General features: G+C 44.5%; 1 protein-coding gene across 1 annotated transcript in view; it reads left to right on the top strand.

Annotated features, from left to right (window-relative positions):
• CRYBG1 (crystallin beta-gamma domain containing 1) overlaps positions 1 to 24,873 on the top strand; it is a 196,755-nt gene that overhangs the window by 126,008 nt on the left and 45,874 nt on the right. The window contains exon 3 of the mRNA XM_004753439.3: positions 22,552 to 24,158. Coding sequence (XP_004753496.1) covers positions 22,552 to 24,158 — 1,607 coding nt within the window. The remainder of the gene's footprint in view (positions 1 to 22,551; positions 24,159 to 24,873) is intronic.

Here is a 24,873-nt window from a genome sequence, read left to right as displayed (position 1 = left end):
AAGGAATAAGGATATAAAAATCTATAGTTCAGTTTATGAGGGGAACACTTCAGCAGTGGGATTATGAAAGTGGAACTAGTCAAAATTGAATACAATATATTGGGGAAATCTAAAAAAAAAAAAAAAAAAGATGTGTTGGGGAGGAAAAGCTTGCTCAGCCTTTCAAGGTCCTTCTAGTTTGAATTAGAACCAACTTGACATGAGACAGATTAACGAGAGAAAATAAAATTTAATAGCGTTCATATGAGGAGTCCACAGGCATGGAATCCAAAGATAGTGAGGCAGTGACATGCTTGTATGAGCTAATGAGAGGTGCTGGGTCTGGGGAGACAAAGGGGAGAAAGGCCATTAGCAGGAAGGTGAAGGGAGAGGTTTGGAAAACAAAGGTTACCCTATTATGCAGATAAATTTCTTAGGTAAAGGGGAGTCTTTGTTAATAGCTCTCTTCCCAGTACAGGCTCTCCTTCCCAATATAAATTTAGTCAATTGGGGACCAAGAAGAGAAGTCTTCCTGAATCTTCCGCATTTTGATTACTTTTAACTCAAAATAATGTTCATGACAAAATGGCTCATCTTGGGGCAGTCTGCCCATGGTCCCTAGAGGTGATCTTTTGGGAAAAATTTCAAAGTCGAAACATTGTATTTTTGCCCTGAGAACGTTTGTTGGGCCATGGGAACGGACATTGTATATTTATTCGTATGCACATCATCTGTGACTAGTAACTGAAATATGTTTATATGAATTTTTTCCAATGTGATATGGAAGGTCAGGGCCAACAAATCAGGGAGGAAAATCAGGCATTGGCAATTTCGCTTTCTTTTGCACCAGGCCCCACCTCTGTGCTCTGCAGAAACCCAGTCATAATGTCAGGCACGGGAATGTTTTTTTTTTTTTTAAACCAATTCCAGCCTTTGTGCTCTAGAATACAGATTCACACAAGCAGGGAAAGAATGAGCATGCGAGGAAAGTCCCGGAAGCTGTAATGACCCCTGGGGAGTTTGGCTGAAGGAAGAGGAGGAGGAAGGGGTGCCAAATTCTCATGCTTTTCCCCACACCCTATGAAAATTCTTGTTGCTAGTGCTGAGCACTGGGCCAGTTTTCAACATGTACTTTTAAAAAGTGTTACTGCGGTGCCTGGTTAGCTCAGTCGGTTAAGCATCTGCCTTCCGCTCAGGTCTTGGGATAGAATCCCGAGTTGGGCTTTCTGCTCAGCGGGGAGCCCGCTTCTCCCTCTCCCTCTGCCTGCTGTTCCCCTTGCTTGTGCTCTCTCTCTCTCTCTCCCTCGTTGCTTGTGCTCTATCTCTCTCTCCCCCTCTCTCTCTGTCAAATAGACAAATGAAATCTTTAAAAAAATAAATAATAAAATAATAAAAACAAAAAAGTGTGTACTAATGAGGGACGCCTGGGTGACTCAGTCAGCTGACCATCCTACTCTTGATTTCAGCTCAAGTCATGATTTCAGGGTGCTGGATCAAACCCTCAGTTGGGCTCTGTGCTCAGAGGGGAGTCTGCTTAAGGATTCTCTCTCTCCCTCTCCCGCTCCCCTCTCTTCCCCCACACCCCCTCCTCCTGCTCGCTCCCTCTCTCTCAAATCTATAAAAAAAGTCTTCAAAAATGTGTACTAATGAAATTGTACAATGCCTTGAGTGAGGCTGGAAAAGTCAGTACAACTGGCAGCTCTTGCTCTTGTCTCTGTATGATGTGAATTTAATGACATCTCCTCTTGCAAGAGGATTTCATTGGTTTGCTTAAAAACAAAACTACAGCCTTGCTATTTTTATTTCATTCATTATGATAATCACAAAGCATAACCCTTTTTCAAACAAAATGATGAAATACCCACAGGTCACAGCAGAGTAGTTATTACTTAGGCTTGTTAACAAACTCCTCACTACAAAGGTGGCTCCCCGTGAGCCACTGTGGAGAGGCCGCATGCGGGGCGCTGACTCCTGATCAAAAACTGTAAAATGCTGATGGTGGCTGACGACGGATAAATGTGGCTTTTGTCTGCTTTACAGACAAATAAATTATGGCCCCATCATAGAGCCAATGATGCCAGTTGTAAACTGTCACTTTAATTTTTCCTACCAATCGTGATCTAGCATGGGATGGATTTAGGGTACAGGCATAAATGCTTTGAGAGTGAAAATGGGTCCTTGGTCTGCTCAACGGGGTTGGTGGGCATTTCCACTTGGAACTATTGATTGACCCCCAGCCCTCGCCCTCCGACGGAGCTCTCCAGTGTTTTCCGAGGCCTTGAGATGGCATCATGGAGCCCTTTGGCCTCATCTCTCACTTTCAGGAACTACCTTCCCCCAGTACTTTCTTTTCTCTCCTCTCTTTCCACAGTTGGTGGTGACTTCAGCCCTGTAGTATTACAGCACTGCTGACCCCGGGTCTGCATACGGTTGGGCCCACCAAAAGCTGCTTTGGATCATGTCATTTCCCTGCTCAGAAACCCATGAAGATCTCCTATTTACCACAACATCACATCCTAACTTGTTTTTCAAGGCCCTCCTCAAACTGGATTAATCTGACTTACTCAACTTTCCACTTACATATTCCACTGACGGTCAGTCATGCCAAGCCTCCTCTGCCCATCATCACGTCCCTACCTTTCTTCAGTCTGTTCCCCTTGCCTGGAATACCATTCCTCGATCCTTGCATACTTAAACTATGTCCTTCCTGCACTTTTCGGGTACACCTCACTGATCTCCTTCTCTTTGAACTCTTCAAGCATTACAAATGTCTCTTGTATGCGTTATAACATTTAATTATATGCCGCCTTCACATTGGTGGTTGTTTTATAGATAAGTCTGTAAGCTTCTAGTCGTCAAAATAAACCTTATATTCCCTATCCTTGGCATAGTTGAGTACATAGTAGGTACTATATTGAAGATATTGTTTCATAGTTTTTCTGTCCTAGTTGAATCAAGTAGAATAATTCTTATTTTCAGTTTATGTTGTCAAGTATATGTATAGCCATAGTATGAGATAAATGTTTTTAATGTAAAAGATTGTTATATAGTTGATTAATATTAAATTATAAGGTTTTTATCTACTACCAGCCGTAATTCTTCTTTAGAAAGACAGAAAGAATTGGTGCACCTGGGTGGCCCAGCTGGTTAAGCGCTGGACTTCAGCTCCAGTCATAAGCTCAAGGTTGTGAGATGGAGCCACGCATCAGGTTCCACTTGGGGTGTGGAGTCTGGTTAAGATTCTCTCTCTCTCTCTCTCGGGTGCCTGGGTGGCTCAGTTGGTTAAGTGACTGCCTTCGGCTCAGGTCATGATCCTGGAGTCCCAGGAGGGAGTCCCACAGTGGGCTCCCTGCTCAGCAGGGAGTTCTGCTTCTCCCTCTGACCTTCCCCATCTCGTGCTCTCTCTCAAATAAATAAATAAAATCTTAAAAAAAAAAAAAAGATTTTCTTTCTCCCTCTTCTTCTACCCCCCTCATTTGCACATGTGTGTGCTCTCTCTCTAAAAAAACAAAAACAAAAACAAACAAACAGGAAGGAAGAAGGAAAACACTCAGTGCTGGAAACATGACTTTTAAGTATTACTCAGCGAAACACTACTTCTACACAGGCCATTCATAATGGCAGCTATTATCATGGGCCCACTGCATCCTATATGAACCATTAAACAATATTGTCTTGTACTGTCTTCCTTCCTTCCCTCATCCCCAAACTGTGAGTTCTGTGATGGCAGAGACTTTGTCTTTTAATTCCTGAATCTGCAGAAACTGACAAAGAGGGGGTAGTCAATAAATGCTTGTTGAATGAGTAAATGAATTATAAGAGCTCTCACGTAGCCATGAGTGGGACATTGTTTAAATACAGTTATGGTTTCCAAATGATTTATGATTTATAAACATATAAATGTTTATTTATGGAAAGATTCAATGGTCATTTGGTAACCATAACTGTATTTAAACAATGTCATACTCATGGTTCTATATACATTTTAAGTTTTAATTTTAAGTTATATACACACACACACACACATATAATTTTAACTTATACATATTTTTTAAGTTTTAATTAATTTATTGATTTTAAGTAATATCTATAGCCAACGTGGGGCTGGTACTTACAACCCCAAGATCAAAGGTTGCATACTTTTCTAACTGAGCCAGCCGAGTGCCCCAAATATTTTTATATTTGTAAGTGATAATTTAGATTAAATTAGTTTTAATTCTTGGAAAATTCTAACTCTCAATCTATTCAAAATTTATCTTTTTACATTAACAATTATACAGGAAATTATAGCTGAGTTTAGATTAAGAGAAAGAGAATTGTTCTTGTCAAGCTTGTAATATATTTTTTAAATAGGTGAAGCTATCCACTTCTTACAAATTTTCTTACAAGTAGCCCTCCTACTCAAAAGGAAAAAAAAAATCATCTGATTTTTAAAATAGGCAAAGGACTCCAGAGAAGAGATACAAATGACCAACAAGCATATGAAAAGATGCTCAATAGCACTTGTCATTAGAGAAGTGCAAGTCAAGACCATAGAGAGACCACCTCACCCATGTTAGGATGGCCCCTATCAAAAAAGCCAAAAAATAACAAGTGTCAGTGAAGATGTGGATTTGTGCACTGTTGGTAGGAGTGTAAAGTGGTGTCGTGCTGTGGAAAATGGAGGTTCCTTAAAAAATTAAAAATTTTAAATAAAAAAAATTACATGAAATTTAAAATATGATCCAGAAATCCCACTTCTGGCATGTATATCCTAGAGAATTGAAGGCAGGATCTTGAAGCAAGATTGGCACATTTATGTTTATTGCTGCAGTATTCATGATAGCCAAGAGGTGGAAAGAATCCTCATATTCATTAATAGATAGAGAACTGGATAAAGAAAATGTGGTACATACATATAATGGACTAGTATGCATCTTTAAAAAGAAGGAAATTAGGTCATAAGCTACAAACATGGGCAAAACCTGAGGACATTATGAGCCAAGTGAGATAAGCCAGTCACACTAAGACAAATACTTTAAGTTTCCCTGATACAAGGTACCTAGAGGAATCTAACTCAAAGAGACAGAAGGGAGAATACCGGTTTCCAGGGGCTGGGGGAGAGGAACCGGGGAGCTGTCCAACAGGTGTAGAGTTTCAATTTTGCGAGATGAAAAAGTTCTAGAGATCTGTGGCACAACAATGTGAATATACTTCACACTACTGAACTGTCCACTTAAAAATGATTAAGAAGGTAATTTTTACATTATGTGCTTTTAATCATAGTTTAAAATAAGATTTAAAATATTAAAATGGCTAGCACCTCAGACACATACACACCATCAGCAGCACATGCTTGCCCATTGACCTAAGCCAGTAGATGCTTAATAAATGTTTACAATACCAATGGTCATGTTGAAAACCATAGGAGAGCATTCTTTTTTCTGATTCATAATACCGAATAATAAAGACTGAAGAGGTCCAATAGTAGCGCAACTACTTTCCATTGAAGGATGGAACTCGTTACCAAGTACTGAAAACTTCTGATAAGACTCATATAAACTAGCAACTGTTGGAACAAATGTATAATAACTTATAAGTATTGAATTATATGTACTGATGAATATAGGTGTCATTATTTGGGTTTTAAGAAAATGGACATAGTTTTGGCCCTTTCTATTATGTTGCATGCTTACTTTTTTTTTTTTTTTTTTTGGTAATGTTATATGGGATATGGCCTATGAGATATAATTTACATCTTTTTAAAAAAGCATAAATAAATACAACCTGTAATTAACATAAGACATAATGAAAACCCAGCATTAGGGAAAATGGACCTTGTTCACCAGAGAAAGAAAACCAAAACTCAGGGATCATTCTTGGTGTCTGCTTCCTATCTCCTGCAGTCAGGTTTTCCATATAACTTAATGCACGCGCAGTTACTTTCCCCAAACTACCTACTACTTCTGTTGTCTTTTCAGCAGTGTGGGTTCAGTGTCACACCCAAAAAAGGGCGCACCTCTTTAACCCTTTCAACTCTTGAATCAAACACACCCTTATTAAATATGCTTTTTGCGTAAACAGTCAGCATCTGTCATTCGGCTCTGACTCTGGGAGAGAGCAGCAGTGCCCGAAAGTGAGCTGGTGAGAATCACCAGGGTAGTCTGGGAGGACTAGGCCAAGCTCCCCTGAGAAGGAAGAAGATTGACAGTGGGAATGCCCATACAAAGACATTTCCTTTCCCACATCCTGTTGGTGGTTCCATAGAAAACAAAAAAGAAGCAACATCATGGTAAGACACTAAGTTTTGTTATCTCTTCATGGACTAAGACTTTGTTTTTAATTTGTATAGCATTATTATTAATGACATCAATTAATTTCACAATGTGTTTATTGCCTAGAGCTGGCAAATTCTCTGGGTTCAAAAATCGCAAGCCATTGTGAGTAGAAGGGATATAGCGGGAGGCTGAGTATCTCAGAGGCTTTGGTGTGAAGTTGAAATGAAAATGCCTCGTATGTGATCTGCTGAATCTGCCTTTTCTAGGTTCTTGAAAATATCGCAGATAATCATTGACAATCTACTCTCATTAAATATACTTGAGTTAGTTCCATCAGCCAATTTTATAGAGCTGTTGTTAGCTCAGTTAATCTCTTCTTTTCCTCTGAGTTCAACACACCCTTTGTCCCCAGCCCCTTTCCCAAATTTCAAAGGGAAACTGATGTCCAGCCCTTCCGAAGAAACTGGTTGGGAAACATGTTGAGAATAAGGACTGACTTATTTTTCTTCGTGGCAGAAGACGGCAGAACTCTATTACACATTCTTTTAAAATGTAGGTTACCTTTCAAATACGTTCTTCAGTGGGCGTGGGCTGCTGCTCTTACCGGCCTGGCCCCATAACAAGCTATTATGTATTGCGCATACTTTCCCCAAACGAGATTTTATTAGGACACAGAAATTTATGGGACAGACTTGGCTTCTTACACCCCTGTCCCTCGAGAAATACTATGGCTTTAAGTAAGTTATGAGAAAAAAGCAATCTTGTAAACTTTTAAGAAAAAAGTTTATGTAATGTCTCTTAGACTTTGCTTCACTGGTTTGATCATGGAGGCATAAATATTAATGCCTAACTGAGTGTTGGGCATTATGGCCATTTTATTTGTTAGTATTTCACACTTGCCCCTATTGCTTGATAGGCTAGGCACAATGGCTTAATAAATGTACGGACAAATGTCTTTGCTCTAAGATATGAGCTCCCAATCTTCCTCTCGAAATCCTAACAGAATAAGTACCCATGTTTGTCTAAGAAATGCTTTTCAAAAATGATTTGCCAAATTAAAAAAAAAACTTAAACTTCTTGACTTAAGAGCAATATGACTCTGAACCTCCCAGAAGCATTTTAAGTTGAGTAAGTGAAACTTCTGCTATTTTGATCAACCACCTTATTAAGATCATTGTAAATGTCTAAAAATGTACTAAGCAGATGAATTTAAGCATAGCCCACGTACCTTGGTAAGGCAGCTTTGGGGTGGGGTGGGGGGAGCTGGGAGAGGAGGGATATCGGCCAGGCTGAGGATCCTGAAGGCTGTTTCTCCCTTGAGTTTCTCTGATATGAGATAAAGGTGCATGGGAGACACTGCAGGTCCTAATGGTGTCCTGGCTAATGAGACCACATTCTAATTTGAATTCAAATGTTGAAATAGGCAGGAACCTGCTGCCTATGTCTGCAGGCATAATCAGGACTAGGGCAGTGCTCAACCTGGGTGCACAGACTTGTCCTCCTCAAGCCTGTACAGGAGTAGTGTTTGCAAAACGCAATCCAAACGTGCAAGCCAAGGCAGAGGGAAGGCATCCGAGGCTCATGCTGCCTGCCAGGAACAGAGTGGTGAGAGGTGATGAAATACGTTCCTTTTCAAACGGAAGGAGCAACACCTTTCTTGCGGACTCCCCATGCCCAGTGCTCACGCAGTCCCAATCCCCCAAGATTGAGTCTAGTGGAGGGAATGAGGAACAAGAGCAAATTCTGTGGGACCAGAAACCAGGGGGATCTTTCTGAGGGTAGAAAAGGAGTGGAAGGACCAGAAGATCCAGAGAGTGAAACAAGAGAGTAGACGCTGAATGAAAACCCGTCATTTGATAGGCCCCGGCGAGTTCAAATATGGACTCCACCCCAACTTGGCAGTTCCAGTGCTGTTTTCTGGGTTCCTCTGGGGCTGCTCCTCCCAGCCCCTACTCCTGGGTCTTCACTGTCCACCGCTCGTCCTTCACCGTCTCCTCCACTCTGCCTTCCTCAGCAGCACAGTTTTCTTCTCAGCTCTTTCTCTGTCGAAAGTGACCTTCCTGGTTTCTCCCAGTTCTTGTTTAGGGGTGTGTGTGTGTGTGTGTGTGTGTATGTGTGTGTGTGTGTGTACGCATGTGCGCACGCAAGCGCCCATGTGAGAGTGGAGAGAGAGACAATGTCAAATGCAGCCAAAAGGAACAGTAGGAAATGGAAGGAGAGAAATGGCACAGACATTATTAAGCATCTTCTGGGTCCACGAGCTACGTGTGACCTTGACAAATCACTTCCCATACCGCAGTTTTCTTAAATGGAAAATACGGATGACAGTTACCTCCTTCCCAGGCTGTTACAAGGTACCTGACACATGGTAGGTTCTTAAGACATATTAGCGGAAAGAAATCACAAAGAAGCAACAATAAAAGAATAAGTATATATGACATGTTCAGCGCCATTAGAAAGCAAAGAAATGTGTGTTTACCTAGTTATTGTAAAATACAGCACACATCAGGAAAATGAATAAAATATAAATGTAGAGTATAATACGATAATTATAAAACAAGCACCTGTAAAACTAAGCACAGGTCAGAAAGTAGCACTTTCCTGCTCTGTCTTAAGTCTCCTGGGGACCTCTCTGGTCAGCTCTCTCTCCACTCCCTCCCCACCAGAACAAGGCTGAGGAGAGTGGGGCACTGGCCTCAGGAGCAAAGTTTCAGGGGTGCCAAGGGACTGAACAGTCAAAGGACACCTAGGTGGTGCAGTCAGTTGAGCGTCTGACTTTTGGTTTCGGCTTAGGATCCAGCCCCTCACTGGGTTCCATGCTCACTGGAGCCTGCTTGGGATTATTGCTCCAGGGGCACCCCCCCACACTGCTCTCTCTCTCTCTCTCTCAAATAAAACTAAACCTTTAAAAAAAAAAACTCAACAGTCAAATATTTTAATGTTATATTTTATTACAATATTTTGAAAAATAATACCAAAAAATCCATGATGAATAAAATATCAAAATTTTAAATATAGGATCTCCGCCGTAAGCAGTAGCCACTAATTTAACTGTTATAAGCATCGCATCTCTGCTTCTCTGTATGCTTTACCACCTATGAATACATCCCAAGACAATGCAAATCAGTTTTCCTATTCTTGACTTGCATATAAATGGAATTATATACTGTGTTCTCATTTGTGTCTGAATTCTTATGATCAACTTATACGTATAAAATTCATCCCCTGGTTGTATGCAACCATGTTTGCTCAGTTATGTCGCTGCAGAGTATTCCATTGTATGAAGGCACGACCATTAACTTACTCATTTTACCATTGTTGGGGTCTGAGTCTGTTTCTTGTTGGGGGCTCTTGCAAGCCATGCTGCTATGTACATTCTTGTGCACTTGTTCGGAACAATGTTCCTGAGCTTCCGGAGAACAGCAGCAGGGTCTCAAAGTAAGGTCTGGGGATCTTTGGGAGTTCCTGAGATCTTCTGAGGGAGACCGTAATATCAAAACTATTTTCATAATAATGCTGGAATTCTATTTGCCCACCACTGCCATGTTCTCACGAGTGTACAGTGGAGATCCAGAAGCAACATGGTGTGCAGGGATGTCTTGTTCTGCTGACTAAGAGAAGGCATCTTGACTCAGCTTTAATTTCTGACCTGATATGTGTTGATAGATAAAACCTACATAAACAAAGCCTCTTGGGGTCCTTAAGTTTTAGGAGGGTCAAGGGGTCCTAAAGCCCAGATTCTGAGAACTGCTGCTCTAGGGAGAGTACTGAGGAGAGGAATTGCTTGCTCATAGGACAATACCTATCTTCAAATCTATCAGATAATGCCACAGTGTTTTCCAAACGAGCAGTACCAATTTACATTCCACAAACCAGTGTAGAAGAGTTCCTATCGCTCTGCGACCTCTCTTATATTTGGAATTATCGTTCTTTGTAATTATTTTCCAATCTGATGGGTATGTCAAGATATTCATTGTGGTTTTTCTTTTCCGTTCCCTTGATTACTAATTAAGAATGTATCCTAGAGAAATAATTAATGTGTAGAGATAAGCAACATATATGCTTTCTGCAGCCTGCAGTGCATTGAAAATGAACAACTAGAAGTTGTAGTACATTAACAGGATGGAGTAAAATGTAACCATACAAATATTACTTTGGAAGTATATTTATTGGCATGAATTCAGTGAAAAAAAATAATATCAAAAAGCTTATGTCAAACAGTATTGTATAATACCCCAAAAATAATAATAATAATAATAAAAAACCCAGGAAGAAAATAAATAACAATAGTGATATCTGGGGATGGAAAAATTAAGGCTACTTTATATTTGCTTCATTGTACTTGTTTTTGTATTCTGACTTTCAAATATGAGTATTTCTTTTTACTTTTTTATTTTTTGAGATTTCCTTTTCCATCCACAGTCTTCCCCAGAGACTGTGCTGATGTTTTACCAACATTTCAGTCGATCCTCAAAAAAATCCAGAGGATGAGTATTTCAGAAACTGGATTTGGGGAGGAACCATTTGAGCAGGTTACTGAGGCTGGAAACGGGACTTTTCTCTCGTCTGATGATGGTTCACTGGGGACTTCAGGAACAATTCACTGCCCCCAAACTCCTTACCTTTCTACTATGCACTGTTTTCTGGCTCATGCTTGTTGATAGGTGGGTGAGTAAGGGAATTCTGGAAAATGGTTGATGTGCTCATTTGGCAAATATTTGAGTGCCTAAGGGTACCATGCATTGAGAAAGGGTTAGGCACACAGTGATAAGCAAAATTACATTCTTGTATTCATGCAGCTTATGTTCCAGAAGAAAAGAGAGTTGACAAAGCACACAAATCAGTACAAAGCATGGTTCAAGCCATGCTGAGTGCTATGAAGGAAAAGAAAGGAGAATAAGTTTGTAGAAAGTGAGTTTCTATTTTACATAGCTTGACCCAATGGTGTCCACCCTACCTACCTGTGTATCTTCTTCTACACATTATGATCTGCGGGGGGTTCTGGAGGGGGAGCTTTAAAAAAGGAAGCGTAGACTTCTGTTTGTTTCCTTTATTCTGGTCATGACCCATCAGAGGTAAGCACTCAGAAGCAATGAATGACATGCCACGTTCTGCAGAGGCACTCTTATCAAAACTGCATCTGACCGGCCTGTTCTCATCTCCACCTCACCGACTGAGAATCGTAAAGTAACCTTATTATTTACATAGTTTCTATAATATAAACTTGGGCCATGAAACATCAGCAAAGTAGCAGACCATCAATTCTGCCAGCCAGCGCTGTCTTAGGACACTTTGTGCTTTTCACAGCAAGTTCATGTATATCGTTTGGGGCGAATTTCTCCATTATCCTGTATGACAGATAAGGAATTTTTTGAGAGGACAAATGATTTGATCCTCATATAGTAATATTCCTGAGTTCTTTTCGTAAAAGCATGCACTCTACTTCTTAGTTTGGAATGCATTACCAGGAAGTCAATAATTCTCCCTAGAAATTATGGAAAACAGAAATTTGGCAGAAATTTATATTAATTGGAAAGATAAGGATTGTTCCATTTTCTAGAAATAAGTCCATTATTTTCTGCCATACTTCTCAATGTGGTTGAAATATCCTCAAGCTTCAAGGTCCCTAGAAGTCTAAGTGAGAACCTAGATTTTACATTGCGGGTTTGGTGAGACTTCATCCTTTTTTTTTGTTTGTTTGTTTTTGTTTTGTTTTGTTTTTTTGTTTTTTGAGACTTCATTCTTGATAGATCTGCCACCACCAAGTTCCTTCTCTCTTCCTGGCCTCTGTCACCTTATAGTGCACTTGACTGCTAGCTGGTGAGGGAAGCCAGGCATGCTGCGGCAGACCTCTCCAGGGCTGCTTCCCCTCCTTCTTCCCAATTTATTCCCCATCTCCCTCATCATGTCCTTTATATATGGATTACCCAACTGGAGGTGATTTCTTAGGATTTGAATACTTAGATACTGAGACCCAATGATAGTTTTCTAGTATTTAAAGGACTTACTTTTTTTAACTGAGGTATAATTAGTATATACTGTGTAAGTTTCAGGTGTACGTTATAATTCCCAATTTGTATGCACTACAAAGTGACTGCCACCATAACTGTAGTTACTGCAAACTCTAGTGACTGCACGACACCATACAGTTGTGACTTTTCACCCAGTTAACTCGCCCTCACTCCTTCTCTTCTGGTAACCACCAAACTGTTTTCTATGCTGAAGTCCTTATTCTTGATCTTTGACATGAGGAATTGGGCAAGTCATCCTTTTAAATAGCACAAAGAACATGTTTTTTTGGTTCCGGATCAATAAAAAAGGAACTAATTTGACTTACTTTACAATGAGCATACTTCCATTTTCCAGTCCAGCTAAGCTTCTTCCCTCCAGTTAGGAACTAACTAGTTGGTGATTTGATTGTGCTCATTGAGAGACACATACCGTCCAGGACATGGTAAGAAATACAGTCCTATAAGATTAAAATTCTTCAGTCTCTTCTTAGTTACCCATTATGCATAGGGAAAAAAATTCACCAAATTAGGATTAAATATATCTACTAGGAAACACATTAATCCAGTGTGATAGTTGGCTTCACCTTTGGGAGAAAAAGAAACAGTTCGTCAAACTCTGTTCAATTTACACTTAGAGAAACACTGTGAGTTACTTGTTACCCATAACTAGACTCACAGTGTCAGCGAGGATGCCAGCCCAGGGAACACAGCACCTGGGGGGAACTGAGGAAAACAGTAAGGGACTATTTACAAATGGTGGGAAAGGTGTTAAGGAAACCAAGAGAAATGAAAGAAGCTTAAGCTTCCCAGTTCTTTGCTCACCCGCCCTCTTTCAAAATCCTGTCCCTAAATCTGTAATCCAGAACTTGGGGTCCTTTTTCTTAAAGAAATCTCTCAAAATTTATCCTGCCCTACAGAAGCTGGCTCTACCCCAAGTGAAGGATGGGGAATCAACCAGCTGAGACCCTTCCGTCCCATCCTAAGCCTGCAGGGGATAGAGGAAGAATCAGTCACTGGGAACTGCAGAGAGGTATGGCTGCCAGATGGAAGCCATGGTCAAGTCTGTCCATACCCACCCCAGAGCACAAGGAGGAGGAGAGGGGGTGGGTAGGAAACACCTGACTTCACCCCAGTCCCTGCTTTGATTTCCCATGAGTGCCTTCCACTGGCTGAACCAAACCAAAGCCAAAGAGTAAGGGAGTCAGTCGGTTTCTATATTCCATGGTGGCCAAGGGCTTGGGGCACAGAGGTGTGAGGAAGGATGAGCAAACAAAAATATCCACTGTTTACAGAGTCCCTCATTCTAAAGGCAGCACCCCCTAATAAGGGAGAGCTTATCTGCTATTGCCTCTATCATGTCCATTTTTGTATTGCAAAGCCTAGAACTAAGCATGTCCCAGAGGCATAATCTACTGTCTGGATGCAGTCAGACTTTCATAAAAATGGTATATAAATTATTCTAGGAAATAAAATCTTATTTTTCTGTGATATGTGATAACCTCAAATGGGAAAAATCACTGAAATTTTGAGAAAGCCTGACTTGTGTCTTAGGAATATTACTTAGACTCTGAGATATGGTATGCTTCTTTAAGATAAGGAGACAATTCTGAAACAAAACAGACTCTTAATAATGATGAGTGAAATAAATGACTTAAATGATCTCACAATTTAAACATTCTATGATTTTATCTTCCTTTCTGATTGTTCCAGTATCTGTGGCTTTGAACAATTAGGCATCGCTCTGCTTCTGTCCAATACTGAATGTCCTAAGGTCAGTTCTTAACTGGAACTGGGAGTCTACTTTTCAAAAGAAACTCTTCTCTTTTTTGTTAAACCCTTTGGAGGAGCAAAAAAATACTTTTGGAATAATGAACATTTAACATTGCATAGTAATGAATATGGTGGCTTTCATATTCTATAATGCCTCTGTTTCAGGGCACTGTTAAACGAAAGTTAGAGCAAGCCAGGCTGTTACTTCATTGACCCAGTAGTATACCCATGATTTTATACAACAGGATGTGATTGTTGTGTGGCTTGAAGCATTAGAAAAAAAGCAAATAGGGACACCTGGGTGGCTCAGTCAGTTGAGTGTCCAGCTCATGATTTTAGCTCAGGTCATGATGTCAGGGTCTAAAGATCAAGCCCTGAGTCAGGCTCCATGCTCTGTAGGGAGTCTGCTTGAGCCTCTCTCTCTCTCCATCTCCCTCTGTCCCTCCCCCCAACTTGTGTGTGCATTCTCGCTCTCTCAGAGAAATAAATAAATCTTAAAAAGGAAAGGAAAGAAAAGAAAAGAAAAATGAAAAGAAAGGAAAAAGACCCAACCTATTGTGGTGGAAAGTAGAGAAGTACGTATCACCTGAATTCCCAGCGTTGGGAATGCTGACAAAAACTGGAAACTGCAGGGCAAGTAAGCCTCCCTCCTGAGAGACGGGGGAGTGGTGACAGCAGAGAGAGGCTCTGAAGGCCTAATGTTTAAAGTATTACTGGTTGCCCCAAATGAAATCGTACTGTAGATCAAAATGGTTGAATACAGGGCACCTGGGTGGCTCAGTTGGTTAAGCAACTGCCTTTGGCTCAGGTCATGATCCTGGAGTCCCAGAATCAAGTCCCACATCGGGATTCCAGCTCCACGGGGAGTCTGTGTCTCCTTCTAACCTTCTCCCCTATCACGCTCTCTCTCTCTCTCACTCTCTTTCCCTCAAATAAATAATTTTTAAAAATTTTTAAAAATGGTTGAATACAGTAATTTCACATGTCTTTTGGCAAAAGGCCTGCTTGTTACTAAATGTGTTACAGTCTCTCTGTCATTTAGTGCAAAACCTTAGTCTTCACTCATTGTACCAACCCTGGAAGAAAGCATTTCAACAGCACAAGTGGAAGCACCGAGGTCCATAGTTCTGGCTCCAGAACCATTAAGAGGTAGTTCATTATATTTAGTATACTCTGAAGGAGGAAACAAGATAAACACATAAAAGAAATATATTTGTTTAAAAAGTTAAAATGAAAAATTTGAGTGCTCAATAGGTCAAAGTTTATTTATGTGAACATTTCTTCTTTGACATTTCGTCTATTTGTGTGTGGGGGCACGTGCGTATTTGGAGTGGGCCGTATTTATTAGCATAAACAATACTGAAAAGAAAAACACAAAATGGAAAGAGAAAGAAGAGAGTAGGTAATTTGACATGCCTGTTCCGATCGAGGTCTGTACTACCAGGGAATCCTTCTCTAGATCCGTCCTTAAATGTGCCTCCCTCTGTCTGAGCTTCTGGGGCTGGGAGAGAGCTGCACACATAACCGGGGCAAAATGATTAATTTAAATTTAATTTTAATTTTAATTTTAATTTTAAAAGTGATTTTAATTTTCATCCTGAAAGTCTTTAGCGTGAACATCCTGGGAAGTTGTTAAGAAAAGGGTAACATCTCCTCATGACAGTCTTTCTTGCTTATTGTGTGTTTCTCTTTCCTGCCTCCCAACTCTCCACACCAGACTGTCCCTCCAACTTTGACTCTTTCTCCCTTTTTTCTCCCCTTTCCCTTCCCCAGTCTCCATCTTTATTCTTTCATTGTCACATATTTTGAAAGTATTTCCAGTTTATCGAGTGGTATTTTCTAACCCTTGCTTTTACTTTTTAAAATTGAAGGGCGGTGCACCTGGCTGGCTCAGTGGGTGGAGTGTGTGACTCTTGATCTCAGTCCCTGAGTTCAAGCTTCGCATTGGGTGTGGAGCCTACTGAAGGGTTTTTGAAAGTTGAAGTAGCTTAAATCCCTATATTTTTAAAGGCAAACAACTAAAATGATTTTTTTTTAAAAAACCTGTGCAGAAAAAATAGCTCCCCCCAATGCAAACACATAAACTCCTATGTTGAGAACCTAAGGTGTTCTCAAAGGAACATGCCATCCTATCATTTACAGTGATGTGCATCAGACTCATTCCTCATCATGGCTGAACTGAAGGAGCTACTTTAATTTAAGGCTTTTTTTCTTTTTTTAAGAAATGGAAGTGAGTGTTTAGGGAATCACAAGTGTGGCAGAAAAAGAGTAACTTTTGCACATCAATGAGCCCTCTTTAATAGGAGGGGCCCAAGAGTACATGTGAAAAGATCTTGACCTGCTTTCTCAAGTCAGCTTTGGGCCCGGAGCCAGCAGGAACCCTGAAGAAGTGGGAGTTTGCGAGCTGGCAGCTCCGGTGCCCAACCACAGCCTCCCATGGGCAGAAGAGAGCTGCAAAGTCTTGACCACGCTAAGTCTTGCGCAAAAAAGATTTTTCCATTCCGTTTTGGTTTTGTGTAGACCTAATCCTGTTTCTGCTTATCTCCAAGAGCATTGGGGCTGTTGCTAATTCAGTGGCAGCAAATACTTAATGTCCACCCCTAACTCGAAGCCCCTGTGCTAAGTGCTGGGAAAGCAGACAGGACATTCTTCCTGCTCTTAAGGGGCTTTTATTCCACGCGGCAACAAAAAGGTGGGAAACAAGTGAAGATCTTGTTTTTTTAAACAGTATGTTTATTACATTTTCATATAATATGCTCAACATATTTATCTTCAACCTCCAAACCTGATTTCAGATAAATTACTTATAAATTTAAAGCAATGACTCCAGGGCGCCTGGGTGGCTCAGTGGGTTAAACGCTGCCTTCAGCTCAGGTCATGATCTCAGGGTCCTGGGATCGAATCCCGCATCGGGCTCTCTGCTCAGCAGGGAGCCTGCTTCCATCTCTCTCTCTCTCTCTGCCTGCCTCTCCATCTACTTGTGATCTCTCTCTATCAAATAAATAAATAAAATCTTAAAAAAAAAAATAAAGCAACGACTCCAATAGGCAAATCTGGCCGTTGTGGGGTGCGGTGAGCGGGAGAGGGGATAAGCACACAATTTTGCTTGTATATCCAGACATTTTTGTAGTTAACAATTTGTAGTATATTAACAATTTATCCTGTATTTCCTGGACTTCTCCTCCCCACCCCCACCCCAGTTGAGAAGATTGCAGAGATCTCTGAAGTTTCATGTAAGTCCAAGGCGACTTTCCCTAAGGGGCCGCTGCTGATAGCAGGCGCTGGGGCGCAAGGGTGGGAATCACGCCCAGCTCTGCAGCCAGTGCTGTGGGTGGTTTTTGGGGGTGGGGGTTGTCTGCTCACCGGTGGCATGCATGCTCGTCCTCGGTGCTTACACACGCCCCGCCTCAACAAGCCACATTTCATATTAGCCTACAAGAGCACTCTGAAACAAGTCCAAGTCCGCAAGCCATGGACCATCTCTACAGCGCAGTGAGATGGGCCGGCTGCCTTAAATAAGGTGCGCCGAGAGTACGCGGGAAAGAGCTCTCTGCAAAGGCGGTCTCGGGGTTGCAGGACTCTGCTGTAGTCTGTGAACACCTGGCCCAAGAACCCTCGGGACCCTGACCCAGCAGGGAGGAGAGCCTGGGGAGGAGCCTAGGAGAGCAGGAAAAAGGCCGATTGGCCCTCATGGCCTCTTCCAAAACACTCCCCTGCCTGACAGATTATGGTGGAAGTTGAGCGGGTCCGTGCTGGGTCCCATCCTGCCTCTAGCACTCCAGGTGCGAAGGCTCCTACTTAACAAGGTCCCTACACTCTGGGCAACTCTCAAGCCGTCTAGTTTTTCATCTTCCATCTGCCATGCTCATTCTTCCTCCATGAACACTGGAAAGAAAAATCCCTGGCTGAAACAACAACAACAACAACAAAAACCAAAACCGTAGGTCCTGTTTGAAGAAGGGGTGTTTCTCAAAGACACCACTGTGAACTTCACTTTGGATGAACAGTGCATCCTGAACTCTGCTCAGAGTACCTTGCGTAGAGATAGGCTGGAGATGTGGGAGATGCCCTGGGACCGGTCTCCTAGGTCCTGTAAATGAGGGCCTCGCTCTTAAAATGACTCAAGGCTCCCATTGACTAGGAACTCTGAAAGAGGCACCTGAGTCAAATGGATAGTTTCTCATGAGAAAGTTTTTTTTAATTTTTAATTTTTTAAATTAACATATAATATATTATTAGCACCAGGGGTATAGGTCTGTGAATCACCAGGTTTACACACTTCATAGCACATACCTTCCCCAATGTACATAACCACACCACCCTTTCCCTACCCCCTTCCCCCAGCAACCCTCAGTTTGTTTTGTGAGATTAAGAGTCTCTTATGGTTTCTCTACCTCCTGATCCCATCTTGTTTCATTTATTCTTTTCCAATCCCCCAAACCCCCCATGTTGCCTCTCAACTTCCTCATATCAGGGAGATCATATTCTAGTTGTCTTTCTCTGATTGACTTATTTCACTAAGCATAATACCCTCTAGTTCTGTCATGAGAAAGTTTTATATTTAAACCAACTTTATTAAGATATAACATATATAGAACACCTGGGTGGCTCAGTGGGTTAAAGCCTCTGCCGTCGGCTCAGGTCATGATCCCAGGGTCCTGGGATCAAGCCACGAATAGGGCTTTCTGCTCAGTGGGGAGTCTGCTTCTCCCTCTCTCTGCCTACCTCTCTGCCTACTTGTGATCTCTGTCAAAAAAAAAAAAAAAAAAGATATAACATATATAAGAGGCCATATCCAATTTAAGTATAGTTTGATGAATTTTGAAAGATTTGTACATGTACATTTGTACATTTGTACATAATTTGTAATTATCACAATTAAGATATAGAACATCGTCACCCCCCCAAGTTCCTTTGTACCTCTTTCCAGTCACACTGCACCCCTCCCCCGCTCCCTGCCCTCAGGCAACCACTGATCTACTTTCTGTGATTATGTATTAGATTTGCATTGTCTAGATAGCACATCGATGGAACCACACAGTATGTAACCTTTGAGTCTGGCTTCTTCTTAGCATTACATTTTTCAGATTTATCTGTGTCATTACATGCTTCAGAAGTTCGGTCCTTTTTATTGAGTAGTGTTCTGTTGTATGGATATACCACAATTTGTTTAGCTGTAACACAATTTGTTTCACCATCCACCATTGATGGGCATTTAAGCTGTTTCCAGTTTTTGACAGTAAAGCTGCTGTGAACATTCATGTATAAACAGACAAAGCTCTACAGTAGTTCTAGGCAGTTCAGGACACTAAGCAGCAACCTGGCAGGTGGGAAGCTGGCTGTCCTTCTGAGGGGAGGAGGAGGCAAGTAGTTGATGAGGCCGAGTTAGAAAGAGCAACCGGTTTTGTAAAAAGCAGCTATAGCCAAAAATGAAAAAACGCCTGCACTGAGCAGAGAGGACTGCTGACCAGGCACCTTTCAACCCCATGGGAAAAAATGGATTGCAACATGATTGGCAGGACAGAATAATACATACCCTTAATGGTTTTCCTTTCACATGGACTAAAAGTGAGCCAACAAACTCAAACCTTGTTTCCTGGGTACCTCTTTAGAATATGTTTGAAGGCCTGACCAGGCAGCAGAGACAATGCTCTAAAGGCAGAGTTAGAAAGCCCACTGGTTGGGTACCTGGGTGGCTCAGTCAGCTCAGTGTCCACCTTCAGCTCAGGTCATGATCCCGGGGTCCTGGGATCAAGACCCCCATGTGGGGCCCACTTCTCTCTTTCCTCCCCACTTGTGCTTTCTCTTGCTATCTCTGTGTCTCTCCCAAATAAATAAATTTTTTTAAAAAATCTTTAAAAAAATAAGGAAGAAAGACTACTGGCTGTGGAACCTTGGACAGGGTTAAGAAACCTTGGCAAATGGGCCTAATAAGAGTACCTACCTCAAGGGTTGTTAGGATGAGTAGATGGATTCTATGTAAATCTCTTTGCAAATGTCTAGCACTTAAGATGGGGCTCAGTAAGCGTGAACTCTGTTTAAAAATCATGTTATACCTTTGACTTAGAGTCAGAATCCAAATATATTCCTTAGGTAGTTGGAATGTTTATTTTTCCTGTATTATTTATATAACCACTGTAGGATTAAATTATTAATCAAAACCTGGGTTAGCTGAATCATATCAGTTCAGTCACAAAAGTTCCCAGTGGCCAGTCTGCTGAGCCCCTGCCTATGGCTCAGGTCCTGATCCCAGGGTCCTAGGATTGAGTCCCGCATAGGGCTCCTTGCTCAGCAGGGAGTCTGCTTCTCCCCCTCTTCCGTCTTGTGCTCTCCTCTCTCGCTATCTCTGTCCCTCTAAAAAAAAAAAAAAAAAAAAAAAAAAAAATTTTTTTTTAAGTTTCTAATGGCTGCCACACGCGGGCCCATCTCCTCATGCTGCAGCTCGCTAGTTCAAAAGTTCCTGCCAGGTGCTTCTCAAACCAAAAGAATCACTCAGGGCTTGTCAGTAAATGCAATTCATGAGACCTTCCTCAGGAGCCAATTCTGGGGGCGTATGGCCTGCATCTCTTCCTCCGGGCTGGCTCTGTCTCAGGGGTGCCCTCTGCATCTCCCTGTCCTCTGAAAGGAGTCCCCGTGGTGGAGCTGAAGGAGCAGGGGTTGGGGAAGCTGAGGAACTGGGTTTGATCCTGACTTTTTTGTCCCCCCCCCCCATCCCCCCACCCCCTTCATCTCTGCCGTGGGATCTAGGCTGTTGCAGAATTACATGTTCCACAGCCGGCCGGGGCGGTCTCAATAAATGCTCGTTGACCATGTTAATTTCCAGGTTTATCTTACAGCCCTTCCTATTTCCCACCAGTTCCAAAGTCCAAGGGTGCATAAAACTCAAAGGAAATGGAGCTGCTTTGCACAGTGATTTAGGAATCTCTCTGTAAACAGTCAATATTATAGAAACTGCCCTGAGTGTTCGCTTTCCAGGAAAGGTGGCGGGGCGGGGTGCTCAAGCTAGCTCCTAGGTTTTAAGTGGAAGAGGTGATTCTTAAGTTACTGTAGCCCCACGCGTGGTCCTGGTTGCAGTGGGTTCGTTGCCCTGAGCACGCCGCCTTCCCTTAGGCTCCGCGAGGCCGGGCGAGGGGCCGAAGCTCCCAGCCTCACCTGGGCCTGCTCCCTCCTCTTCCCGCCAGCCCCCGGCCCTCACCTACCCCTTCCCGCACCCGCAAACCCCGGCGCACCGCGGCGCCCTTGGGCGGGTTTGCTTTTATTGACAAGCTCGGAGCGGCCCCCGCTTCTGGCGCGGGCCCCAGGTGCCGGCCGTTTGGCTCCAGGCTATGCAAGCGGTGCGCGGTTTTCCCCTTCCCGGAACCCGAGCGGAACGACGCGGGCGGCCCAGATCCCTTCCCGCGGGTGGGTCGGCTTCCCGGGCTCGCGCCTGAAGCCCTGCGGGCCGGGGAGGGACGAGGCCGCCGGCTGAGGTCGGCGTGGGCAGAGCCAGGTGCGCTTCCGTCGCGCGGCGCCTCCCGAACCCAGGAGGCGGCTGTACGCACGCGGTCGCCCTCCACCTTCGCCCTCCTTCCTGCAGGCGCTCCCCGTATTTGCACTGCTGGGAACTCCCCGCGGGCGCACGGCCAGTCGGATGAGCCGCAGAGCGGCGGGACCGCCGGAGGAGGATCAGCAGGCAAACGTTTGAAAGCCCGCGTGCTTCTCCCATTGGAGGAGTGCGGGCCCGGCCCTCCCGGGCCACAGGTGTGGCCACCCGCCCGCCCCGGGTCTCTCCAATCCTGGTTTTCTGGAGTTTTCCATTTGCAGTTGTGTTATACCCAGGTGGCTTCTTTCTGTTCTAGAGAAGAGTGCTAGAACTTCCTACTTTTCCTTTCTTCCTACAAAAACAAAGGGCGGTGTTTTAAAACCACAACAAAAAAACCTTTTCTTTACGGTACTTTAGGGGCGCCTGCGTGGCTCAGCCGTTTGAGCATCTGACTTGGGCCCAGGTGGTGAGCTGGGGTCCTGGGATCAGCCCAGGGTGGGCGGGCGGGGAGGGGTTCCCCCACTCCCTGCTCAGCGGGGAGTCTTCTTGTTCCTCTCCCTTGGCCCTTCTCTCCCCCTCCTACTCGTGCCCTCTTTCTCTCAATTAAATAAAACCTTTAAGATATTTTAGTTTGTTTACTGCTGCCTTGTAGTCACACATGACTGTTTGGAAATTCATCTTTATTGAGGAAGAAGGTAAAAAGCAAAAGTTGGATAGACCTGGGAATTGTTGATTTTGTATATATGATTATTTGGACCTTCTGGATTTTCCTTTAAAACACAAGAGTTAAAGAAAATGTTATTCCAAGTAGCGCCTAACATAGATGGGGCTTAAGAAAAATGTGAAAATATAACTTTATTTTGTTGGAATAAATATAACAAAAACACACTCCCTGATTTTCAGTTAGACTGGGTTGCTACTGTTTTGGCTTGTAGGTCTGCAGTGCTCTTACTAAGGAAGGGAAAAACCAGATTCTCACGGTTTCTTTCCCCCAACCCTTTTTGTTTTTCAGTCCAGAGCACAACCTCCAGAAGAAAACAAAAGGAAGCCAGTTTTGGGGAAGCTTGGCAATCTGTTCACGGCTGGAAGGAGAAGGACCAGCAGAAACGGGTTAGAGAGTCCCACCAGCTCCAGTGCCAAATCAGTGTCTCCCAAAGATGTAACCTCTAACAGACCCCCGGAAAGAGAGAATAAGAGTAAACCTCAGGGAGGCCAACCCAAGCAGAAAGACACGTGCGAGGAGGGCTCCCCGCAGGAGCAGCCCCGAGAGTCGGAGGAGCTCCCCGAGACCCGCGTGCAGGCGGCCCCCCCTGACGCCGAGCTGTCACCTTGCACGAGCAGTCGCGCAGCGGCGGCGGCTGTGCAGCAGTGCCATGAACGTGATTCACTCCAATTAGAACCTCTGGAGGCAGAGGGAGAGTCTTTCCCAGGTGCCACCACCGCTGCCAAGCAGCTGCATTCCTCACTTGAGAATTCCTCGGGGCAAGGCAGCGCAGAGACGCTGGCCGGCAGTCCGGGGGAGGACGCTGCACCCGGCGCTGGCTGCGAGCAGGAGACAGTCCGGGGCGCGAGGGCTGAGCCGAGGTCGCCCACCGGGGAGCGGCCCGCGGGGGGGCTAGACGAGGCCTCTGACAGAGCCCCCCGTGTGTGCGCCGGGGCAGATTCTCTGGAGCCCCAAGACGCGTACAACCTGCCCTCGGAGGACGCGTCGGCTCTGCCAGGGGACCCTCCGGCCGAGCGCGAGGGGAACTGTTCGGACGCGGCGCAGGCAGACGGCCAAGCGGGGCCCCGAGGGCGACAGTGCCGGCCCGGCGCCCACCCCGCCACCGTGTTAACTTTGGACATCTACTTGAGCAAGACTGAGGCGGCCCAGGGGGACGAGCCGGGCACGATTCCTCCGGGGCCAGAAGATTGCGGCGATTCTGACGACATGGAGAAGAGGTCGGGCGGCCGCAGGTCCGGCAGGCGGAGAAGGTCGCAGAAGTCCACCGACTCCCCCGGGCCGGACACGGCGCTGCCGGACAGCGCGGGCAGGGACGACGCGGTGTTCGACTACGAGGTGGCGCCAAACGCGGCCACGGAGAACGGCTCCGCGGAAAAGAAAGTGAAATCTCCGCGGGCGGCCCCCGACGGGGGCGTTGCCTCCGCAGCGGGCGCCGAGTCCAAGTCCAGCCCCGGGCCCAGGGGGCCGCTCCGCGGGGAGTCCGAGCGGGGCAAGCCGCCGCCGCCCGCCTCGTCCCCCACCAAGAGGAGGGGCAAGAGCCGCGTCCCCGAGGCCGCGCCCACCTCGCCGGCCGGCGGCCCTCGGGCTCCCGCCAAGGAGTCCCCCCCGAAGAGGGCGCCAGCGCCGGATCCCGCCGCCAAGGGCGCCGCGGGGGACAACGGGGAGGAGGCGGCCCGGGTCATCCCCCGCGAGCTCACCGTCAAGAGCAGCTCGCTGCTGCCGGAGATCAAGCCCGAGCACAAGAGGGGCCCGTTCCCCAACCACTTCGACAGCCGGGGAGAAGGAAGTCGAAGCAAAGAGCCGGGCAGATCGGCCGGTGGTTCGGACGCGGACGGCTTGAAGCCCAGGCACCACTTCGGGGTGGGCAGGTCGACGGTGACCACTAAAGTGACCCTGTAAGTAGCCGCGGACCGGGGCCTGGGCACGCTGTGGGTGTCGGCAGACGTTCTGGGTGGTGTTTCTGGGGGGCTCCGGGGTCTTTGCATCTGTGGCAGAACTAACTGTGCACAGAGTTCCCCCTCAGTGTTGAAACGGAGGTAGCGAAGGGCTGGTTAGCGCAGCTGGAGATGACACTTCGGGAGCCTCGCCGCCGCGTGAATTGCTGTTCTGATAGAATGTTTAAGTTGAATGAATGTAACAATCTCTTGAGGCTCAGTGTTTACATCAGCCACTGAAAGAGGACCGACTGGCCTGACTTGAGCTAATCCTTTATTTAAAACTTAAAACACCAGCATTCCTGGGTAGGGCATTCTGGAAACACCTACGCAGTGAATTTGAAAATATGGAGCAAAACCGCTTAATTTCAGTCTTGACCCAGTAGTAACTTTGACATGGGTGAGTCTTAGAGAATTCACAGAACTTTTTCTGGAACTTAGGCCAACTTAAAGATTGTTTTCTAATTCCCTTCCTTCGAATGTTTGGGAGGTTAGTGACATGTTTGCCCCCAGGTTGAAGAGGAATTCTTTAGTTACAGAAATGAAGAGAGAGTAGTGTGCTTCCTGGGGAACTTTGTTCGATAAAAGAACATTGGAAGAATCAAGCTCAGCAACGGACTAACTACCTGCTGTTAAATTCACTGATTTTTTTTCCCCCAAATATTTACTGAGTGAC

This window comes from Mustela putorius, unplaced genomic scaffold, assembly GCF_011764305.1.
Source record: "Mustela putorius furo isolate JIRA1106 unplaced genomic scaffold, ASM1176430v1.1 tig00000450_pilon_pilon_pilon, whole genome shotgun sequence".
Taxonomy (NCBI): Eukaryota; Metazoa; Chordata; class Mammalia; order Carnivora; family Mustelidae; genus Mustela; species Mustela putorius.
The sequence above is the reverse complement of the archived record's forward strand: the minus strand, read 5'-3'. Positions and strand labels throughout refer to the sequence as shown.